The 9,822-nt window shown below is 52.3% G+C and overlaps 1 protein-coding gene across 2 annotated transcripts; it reads left to right on the forward strand.

Moving 5' to 3' along the window:
* Positions 1–5,459: 5,459 nt before the first annotated feature.
* GSTP1 (glutathione S-transferase pi 1) lies at positions 5,460–8,463 on the forward strand. 2 transcript variants are annotated; one of them, XM_063093312.1, is made up of 7 exons: positions 5,460–5,600; positions 5,889–5,924; positions 6,228–6,334; positions 6,547–6,634; positions 6,987–7,090; positions 7,909–8,016; positions 8,196–8,463. In XM_063093312.1, coding segments are annotated over exons 1-7 (633 nt in total). In that variant the 5' UTR covers positions 5,460–5,599; the 3' UTR covers positions 8,385–8,463. The 2 variants fall into 2 exon arrangements, with proteins under 2 accessions (XP_062949382.1, XP_062949383.1); XM_063093313.1 differs by having other exon boundaries at positions 5,460–5,596.
* Positions 8,464–9,822: the final 1,359 nt, after the last annotated feature.

Here is a 9,822-nt window from a genome sequence, read left to right on the forward strand (position 1 = left end):
CCGTGTGCCAACGGGATGTGGTTTTTGCCTTTAAAAGCCCCACAAGATCAAAGACCGGGGCCGCTCTTCCTTGGTTGCTCCTTGGGAGACAGTCGCTGGCCAGCTGGAGTGAATAACCTGCCCTTTGCTGCACGAGTGGCGTGTAAGTGCGTTTCTTGTGGGAGGGCGCCTCACAACAAGAGGATGTATAGAAAAGTCTGAGGGCCCAGGAAAAGATCTGTCACAGGGGTGGAGTCACCACAGACAACCTCCACTAGAGCAATGCCGAGTGGAAACAGGGTTGGAGCTGCAGCAGAGAAACCCCACCAGCGCCATGTCTAGTGGAGCCATGAGAGCGGGACCACCATGGAGACCCCAGACCTGTGGAGTTAGCAGAGTGCAATGCCAGCCTGCGAGAGCTAAAGCATCACCTGAGACCAGGAAAGCCATAGAAGTGGAGCTGCCTGTGGACTTGGGGACCCAACCTCCACACCAGCGTGCAGAGGACGTTGAACATGGAGTCAAGTTACATGATTCACCAGCTTTAAGATTCCCTGCAAGTCCTGCTGGGTTTTGGACTTGTTTGCGACCTGTTACCCCTTTCTTTTGGCCTATTTCTCCCTTTTGAAACGGGAATATGTACCCTATGTTTGTCCCACCATCGTATCTTGGAAGTAGATAACTTGTATTGATTTCACAGATGGGACTTTGAACTTTGGGCTCTTGAGTTGAAACAAGTTAAGACTTTAGGGATGAAATGAATGCATTTGCATGTGAAAAGGACATGAGTTTTGGGGGGCCAGGGGCAGAATGTAGTGGATTGAATTATGTCCCCCCAAAACTCCCTGAAGCTTGAGTTGTGTTCCCCAAGTTTTACATATTAGGAACTTAGCCCCCACTGTGACTGTTAAGAGGGTGGGAAATCTTATTATGGTAATTGTAAGGTGGGGCCTTGAAGAGGTGATTGGGTTGTAGGACCCTGCAGTAGTGAATGGGTTAAAAACGGTGGTCAGGGGCATGGTTATGAGGGATGTAAAAGAAGAGGAGAGTCTGTCTTTCTCTCTCTGCTCTCTCTGCTTCCACCATCTTGCAGTGTGAGACCCCTGGGTCACTGTCACCACCAGATGGACTTCGGACTTCCCAACCTCAGAAACTGTAAGCAATAAATTTCATTTTCTTTATAAGTCACCCAGTCTCAGGTATTTTGTTATAAGCAACATAAACTGACGAATGCAGTGGTCGATGTGATAAAGAGAGAAATGAAGAAAAGGTGAATGGATTAGCAGGGAGACGATAAAATTCTCGTTATTTGAAGATGATACAATCATTTATCTAGAAGGGCCATTCGAATCAACAGACAAATTATTAGAACCAATAAGCTATATCAGCAACACTGCTGGATACAAACCTACAAAACCCATAGTATTTCTAGCATTTCTCTCCATTCCCAATACCCAACTGAAACAGAAAATTATTCATAGCAGCAAGATAGAGGGTACCTAGAATACATAAGAATATGTAAGGCGTTTTGGTAGAAAACCTCAATAAAGGACAGGGAAGAGGATCTGAATGAATAGAGAAATATACCGTGATGGAGGGTCATGTCGGATGACAAGGTGTAAAGATGCGCACTCTCTCCGAATTAATCTCTAAATGGAACGAATTCTAATCAAACTTCCAGTTAGACTTCCTTGGGAATTTACTATAACATTTTTATAGATGAATAAAAATCCGCAAAATAAATAAGAAAAAAAAAAAAAGAAAAGAAAGCTGGAGGGTGAGCTTTTCCCTAACGGATTTATAAAACCATAGTAATAAAAATACCCCAAAACTGTGGGGCTGGCACAGGCACAGGCAGGTAGACTATGAATGGAACAGAACAGAGAAGCGACAGACCTACTGGGTATCTAGGGGGACTTAACATGTGCTAAGTCAGGTGGTTCAGTAGACAGCGTTGGAGAAGACGGCTCTCTATGTGTCGAAAAATAAAACTGGATTTCTACCTAACAGCACATACAACAGTGGTCACTAGATAGTTTAATGCTGTAGATGAGAAGATAAAAAAAAGTTAATAGAACATAATATAGGAGAATATTGCTGTGATCCAGAGCAATAACCAAAGATATGTTTGTCATTTTGGTTTTTTTGGCGGCTGGCCAGACATCTGAGCTCTTGACCTTGGAGTCATCACTGAACTTTAACCAACGGACCTAACCAGCCTGACCAGAATGGAGAGCTGAGAAGGGGACAGCTACCCAGGCTGGGGCAGTGACAGGCAGGGGGTGGGAGTGGGACAGAGAAACAAAGCCATGGCCACCCCGTCCCCCGCTTTCATCGCCCAGACCCAAGGCCCGACCTACACAGGAAAGACTGAAGAGAGAAAGGTCAGAGCAGAAGGAAGGTGCAGGGACAAGCAGCCAGGGCAGAGGAAGGGTGGGACGTCGGGCTGGCCTCGGCAGGTCCAGACAGGTGGCCTCTGTGTTGCCTGTGAGATTGCGTGTGTGTGCGTGTGTGTGTGTGTGTGTGAATGGGAACCTATGAGAGTGAATAGGTTGTGTGAGTGTGCAGACTACGTGAGGTGTGTGCATGTGGGTTTGAGGGTGTGTGACAGTGAGCGTGTGTGAGTGTGTATGTGTGTTTAAGGGGCTGGGGGTGTTATCTTTGAAAGGGCTGCATGGGCCGGCCCGTGGTTCACTCGGGAGAGTGTGGTGCTGATAACACCAAGGCCATGGGTTCGGATCCCATATAGGGATGGCCGGTTAGCTCACTGGGTGAGCGTGGTGCTGACAACACCAAGTCAAGGGTTAAGATCCCCTTACCGGTCATCTTTTAAGAAAAAAAAAAAAATGAAAGGGCTGCAGAATTTGCCACAGGGAGAGAATGTAGCAGAAAGATAACTGCTCACACTGTTTCTGATATAAAAACGCAATGTTTCTTTGCTTTATTTTTTTTTCTTTATGTAGCATTGAGGACCCGGGAAGGCAAATTTCAGGCTGCTTTTAGCTCAAGTCTAATGAGCAGATTAAGCTCTTCTGGAAGAAAAAGAAGAAAAGAGATTTATGTGTTAAGGGATAAGAGTGTGTTGGCAGGACCCAAGGGAAGAAGTTGGTGAGTGTGTGTGGCAGTAAGGGAGACAGAGACACTTGAGCCTAGACCCCTGGGGCCAGAACCTGGAGAGTGTTCTCTGGGCTGAACACACTGCAGATGGCTACCTGGCCCAGCCCTCCTGTGGGTGAGAACTTCACCTGTCTGTCCCCAAACAGTGCCTGTTGCTGCCTGTACCACCTCTGGCTGGTCCAGTCCCAGAGGGTGCCACCCTGTCATGCTATGCCCATCCCCCACCACTTGACTGTGGCGGGGAGCAGCCCCCATGCCAGCCCTTTGGGGCTCCTCTGAGTTTGTGACAGCCCCCAGGTGAACTCACGAGCTCCACATTGGTGCAGGGCCTCCTCCTCCCAAACCTTTCTTCCTACTCTGCTCAAGGGCACTGCTATCTTCTGGGGGGAAAGGACTGTTTCATTGTCCACATATAAAGTTATCCTACAATTGATGGTGATTCTTCAAGCTTCCTCCCCCTGAAGAATCACTGCTTTGGGTGGGGTAGGGGTACAGGGTCAAAGATGAAGAAACAAGGTGTCAGTCCTTGGAATGGAACCAGCTCTCCTAACTCTAACCCGTCACTTGCCTGAGCTCCTGTCTGGGTTTTCCCTCTGCTTATTGGGGACACCCCCCACCCCCAGGAAGCCCAGCAGGGAAAACAGCACCTCCCCACCTCAATGCTGCCTCTCCTCCCAGGTCTCTAACTCAGGGAAGGAGGGAACTACTTGGTCTCCCTTGAGGCCTCCTTCCTGCTCAGCCACCAAGTGCAGAAGCTTCCACTAAGGTGCGTTTGGAGAATTTGCCCAGGGCCCTACTCAGGCCAGCCCCTCCTAAGGCCTGCCTCCCCTGCCGCCTCGGTCCATTCGGCCAGCGCTACTGAAAGGGAATCACAGCTGTAGCCTACTTGGGCTGTCAAACCCCAAAGACTGTGTGCCAGGAGACCGAAAATTGGGACTAACTTGGTCAAACAACAAACCCAGCCTTAGAGCTGCCAAAGCCGAACCACAGGCCTCTCTCTCATTATCAAGTATTTCCCAACCTGTTCTATTTCTACAAACTGCCAGGAGCACGTGGGAGTGGAGATGCGCAGGTGCCAATGTGACACCAGGCTGGGATTGGGTCACAACTTCCACTCTGACATTAATCCAAATACCACTGATCTTTTTATCTTACATGATAACAAGATATATAAAGTATTCCCATCAGAATGGTCAGGGCAATGTGGGCTTGCATACCTGGCTCCTTCTGTCCTTCCAGGTACTTCCTTAAATGCCAGCCAAACTACAAACGAGGGCTCCTGCATTTGTAAAGCTGTGTCACCTAGACTTGTCAGATGAGAAGTCACAGAGAACCCGCTTGTGTATCGCCACTACCAGTTCTTTACAGCACTGAGGATGTTATTCCCAGGCTTTGGAATTTACGACTTAGAAAAGGCAATCCTGAATCTTTCCATGGTAACGGAGTTCAGTATCCCCATGCTGACACTGGAACACTCTCATCAGAAGTTAATAATTTAGCCTCCACTGTACTCCAAAATCAGGCCCTGGACACACAGACTGCCCAGTGAGGAAGAGCCTGTTCAATCACCGGCAGAAAAGGCTGCTTCCCTCCTGAACTGGGCAGGACACATGGAGTCCGCTTGGCCCTTTTCAAAAGAGAAGATGAACACTCTCCAGCAGACAGACGTGGCTCAACCGTGTTACTGGACTGGCCTGCTCCTGGGTTTGGAGGCTGGTTTGATGGGGTTTGGGGAAAGGTGCTTCGATTTGCTCTTTTCTGTTCATTCACTCTCATTCTCATCTGGACACGCCACCCCAAACTCTGGCATCGTGGTACCTAGGGTATTTTGAGCTGAAGGCAGTTGAAAGACAGCAAATGCAGGGAGAGGCTTTCTCTGGCCTCCTCCTACCTGCCCGAAGGCAGTTCTTCCCAAAGCAACTCAGCTGCCAGTCCCTTCCCAGGAGGCGCATGGGCCAGGGACCATAGGCTCTTATCACAGGAGAGGAGACCAGGAGTCCTCACGAGCCCCAGGAGAAACTGTCACGACCTGTCACATCTCGCATTTACTCCTGTCAGGGCCCATTCCTCTTTCCTAAAAGCCATTAGCTCTCCCCTAAATTGCTGACATCCGCCCGCCCCTTTCCCGAGAGGGTGCATAAGCTCCCCACGCTCACCACTTTGGGGTGTTCCTTCCTTATTCGCTGTGATGCCTCGGGGCACCTAATCACTCGTGACTTTGCTCCTGCTGATCCGCCTGTCGTCCGTGCACTTAGACCCAGCTGCGGGTCCCAGCAGGGCGGAGGCAGAGTCCCGCCCTCCCTGCAGCGGGCGCCTGGGCGGGCGGGTGTCGCGGCGGAAGGGGCGGCAGCTGCGGGTCCCCGCCAGCCTGCGCGGTGACTCAGCGCCGGGGACGGGGAGGGGCGGGACGACCCTTATAAGGCTCGCAGGCAGCTGGGCCCGGGCACGAGCTCCGCTCCCGCCGCCGCCGTCCGCGCCGCCGCTGTCTACACCGCCGGCAGTGAGTGAGTCCGCGCAGCCGGGGCCCCCGGGGGCTGGGGCGGTCTGGAGGGGCCCCGCGGTCTGGAAGGGGCCCCGGGGCGCTGGGAGCTCCCAGCAGCAGGCCCGACCCCAGCATCCGGCCGGAGCTTCCGGAAGGGCTGGGACACGGATCCCAGGGGACCCAGGACGTCCCCAGCGCGGAGCTGGGGAGCGACTCCAGAGCAGGGCCGGGCCCGGGGAGGGCAGGCGGGTGCTGTCCCCCGGGCTTCCCTTCTCCCGCGCTCTAACAAGCTTCTCTTTGTCCACTCCAGTGCCGCCCTACACCATCATCTACTTCCCAGTGCGAGGTAGGGGCCTGCGACTGGGAGGGACGGGGGCAGGGGCTGGGAGCTGCAACCCGCGCTCCGCTCCCCCTCCCAGGAAAGCACCCCCCTCCCCCCCGGCCCTCCGTCCTGTGCGTGCAAGCCCGGGCCTCCTTCCCTGCCACCGACAGCTTTGTCATGCATGGTCCCCTGCTCAGTGTTTAGTGAAACATCAGAGGAGTCGCTATTCCCAGGTCCCCTCCCTGCACTCCTGACCCCTCCCCAGGTTGCAGAGGCCGGGTCTCGCCCCACCCCCACACCCGTGACCTGCCCTCCCCTACTCTGCAGGGCGTGGCGAGGCCATGCGCATGCTGCTGGCCGACCAGGGCCAGAGCTGGAAGGAAGAGGTGGTGTCCATAGAGACCTGGCAGCAGGGCTCACTCAAGGCTTCCTGTGTGAGTGACCTGTGTGAGGGACCGTGTGAGTGACCTGTGTGAGGAACCTTGTGAGGGACCGAGTGAGTGACCTGTGTGAGGAACCTTGTGAGGGACTGTGTGAGTGACCTATGTGAGTGACGGGTGGGGGCAGAGGCTGGGCCTTAGGCGGCTGGGCCTAGGTTAGGGGGCAGCCAAGCTCAGTGCCCCTCACTGAGCCTTGTCACCCCCAGCTGTATGGGCAGCTCCCCAAGTTCCAGGACGGAGACCTCACCCTGTACCAATCCAATGCCATCCTGCGTCATCTGGGCCGCACCCTCGGTGAGTACAGGGGTGAGAGAGCACTGCCCTCTGAGCCTCTGCCACGTGTATGGAGCTGCCCCACAGCTCTCCAGTGTGGAGGAAACGGCGATGCTCAGAGTTCCGCCGTGTGCCCGAGGCCTGGCCCACGTCTGCCTGCAGTCCTCGCCCCAGGCCAGGCTGCCTCCCCCTGAGCTCTGAGCTTAAGCTCTGAGCTTCGTGTCAGGCTCAACTGTTCCCTCCCTCCACGCACATCCTCTTACCCGCTGGGGCTGCGGCCCACAGACAGCCACGTGGTCTGCCAGCGGGCAGCGGGTGGGTGGCGTGTGTGGGTCAGGCGGTCAGTCATGCTGTCTGCTCCGCTGACCCCCAGGGCTCTATGGGAAGGACCAGAAGGAGGCAGCCCTGGTGGACATGGTGAACGACGGCGTGGAGGACCTCCGCAGCAAATACGTCGTCCTCATCTACACCAACTATGTGAGATGGGCACCAGGGGTGGGCACCGGGGGTGAACGAAGAAAGGGGCTGCTTGTACCTGCACCCCCCACTCCTCACAGGGCTCTGGCTGACCCCTCCCTCGGTCAGGGAGCCAGGGCTGGGTCGGGCTCTGTGCTGGGGGCAGGGCGGTATGGGCAAGATGCCCCCCTCACCCTCACTGCCTGGGGGAGAGCCTGCCAAGCAGAAGCATAGGAGAACGGGAGACATCCAGCCAGCGGTGGCTCCTGGTGGCCTTGGTCGGGGAGGGCTTCCTGGAGCAGGCAGAGGAGGAGGAGGATCTCTAGCCAGTTTCTGGAAGGAGGTGCTGGCACTTTCAGATGAACAAAGCGTGCAGACACGGAGCACATTTGGGGACCCAGGACCAGATTAGCAGAGGCAGAGCGTGTGTGGTGGGGAGTGAGTAGATGGAGATGGGGGAGCAGGGGCAGGCCCAGGTCCTGAAGGCCTTGAACCCACTGATTTGGGCTCTCCTGAGGGCAGTGGAGGTCATCGAGGAGTCTAAGCAGGGCTGTGTCTGAAGGTGAGGTCTAGAAAGGTCCTCTGGAGGAGCCAGCTCTGAAGCCTTTGCAATAATCTGGTAAGAAATCCTAGCAGGGGTGGAAAGGCTAAGTGGCGTAGAAAAGAATTAGCAGCTGAAATGGGAAGGATGCGGTCGTAGCCTGGGTGTCAGGAGCGAGCAGAGGAGCATCCGGGCTCCAGGCTCCAGCCCAGTGGGCAGCGCTGTTCACTGAGACGGGCAAACAGCTTGGGTGGTGTGAGGCTGGGGGGGATAATACATGATGGCATCTCTCTGGCAGGACACAGGCAAGGATGATTATGTGAAGGCACTGCCTGGACACCTGAAGCCTTTTGAGACCCTGCTGTCCCATAACCAGGGAGGCCAGGCCTTCATCGTGGGCAATCAGGTGAGCATCTGGCCCTGTCCTGCCCCTTTTCGCCATCCTCTTATGGAGGGAAACAGTGTGAGCCATTCATTCAGCAAAGTGAGGCAGACCTAGGGATGGGCTCAGTTTCCGCACCCACTGCCCCACCCCCACCTGACCTGCTCCTGCTGGCTGAGTCCCTGCCATCCCCTGCCCTGCAGATCTCCTTTGCTGACTACAACCTGCTGGATCTGCTGCTGACCCATCAGATCCTGGCCCCCCGCTGCCTGGACACATTTCCCCTGCTCTCGGCCTACGTGGCACGCCTCAGCAGCCGGCCCAAGATCAAGGCCTTCCTGGCCTCCCCTGAGCACGTGAACCGCCCCATCAATGGCAATGGGAAACAGTGAGGGCTTGTGGGACCCTCAGGAGGAGCAGGGGCTGCTTGCCTCCCTTTCCCCAGGACCAATAAAATTTCCAAGAGGGAAACTGTGCTGTGAGCATGTTTCTTGGGAAGGGGGCTCTGGGACCCTCAACAGTCAGGCTGGGGGGAGGGGTAGCGCAGAGGACCAGGAAACTTGAATCCTAAAACACAATCAGTGCCTCCCTGGAGCCCTCAACCCCATCTATATTAATGAACTTCAGAAATAGGAAAAGAAGGGCCAGCCCATGGCTCACTTGGGAGACTGTGGTGCTGATAACACCAAGGCCATGGGTTCGGATCCCTATATAGGGATGTCCCGTTAGCTCACCTGGGAGAGTGTGGTGCTGACAACACCAAGTCAAGGGTTAAGATCCCCTTACCGGTCATCTTTAAAAAAAAAAAAAAAGAGGCAAACCGAACCTGCGGTGGGAGAAAGGAACACAGTGGTTGCCTTCAGAGGGTGAGGTTGGACTGAAAGGGGCTGACGGGCCTTTCAAGGTGATTGACTTACCCTGTATCTTGACTGGCTGGTGGTCACATGAATGCAAACGTTTATCGAAATGCATCATATTGTACACTGAGGATCTGTACATTTTACTGAATATACATCACCTCAATTTTTAAAAGCTACAGACACATTAAAAATAAAAGGATAGGAAAAGATACTTCAAGTGAACACAAACAGCAAAAAAGCCAAGGTAGGAATCTTAACGTATTAAAAAAATATAACTTAAGGGTAAAAATCACAACAGACAGAAAGTAATATTACAAACTCATAAAAGGAATAATAGACAAAGAAGATACAATGTAGCTTCACATGATATTGAGTAAAGACTGGTAGAACTGTAGGGAGATATAGATAAAACAATAATAATAATCTCATATATTGATAGAACAAACATACAAATGGAATAAAATCAGTGGCAAAGTTATAAACAATTATCTACACCCAACATAAAATACACTTTCGTTTGGAGTACCTCTGAACAGTGCAAAAACAGGCTATAAACGAGCCCACAAATAAAGCCTCACTAAAGTACAACAGATAAATATGAAACTATGTTCTGTGACACTAATGTAATAAAGTTAGAAATTAAAAATGAAAGGGATAGAATCTTCTTCCAGTTGAAATAAATAAAAATTATCTAAGAATTACAATGACTCAAACCAGGATAGTTTAAAGATGTTTAGGAATTAAACAATCCTTGAGTTAATGAGAAAATCATTAAGGGTATTAAGAAATATTTATATTTGAATAAACAGAAATATTACATGTTGAAAGTAGTAAAACATAGCTAAAGAGTATTTTGAGGAAAACGTATAGCATCAAATATATTTATCTGGAAACAAAACTGGCTAAAAATAAATCAGCAAATCATTGAAATCACCAGGTTGGGAAAAGAATAACAGAGCAAATTGTAAGA

The sequence above is a fragment of the Cynocephalus volans genome, chromosome 4 (assembly GCF_027409185.1).
Source record: "Cynocephalus volans isolate mCynVol1 chromosome 4, mCynVol1.pri, whole genome shotgun sequence".
Classification (NCBI taxonomy): Eukaryota; Metazoa; Chordata; class Mammalia; order Dermoptera; family Cynocephalidae; genus Cynocephalus; species Cynocephalus volans.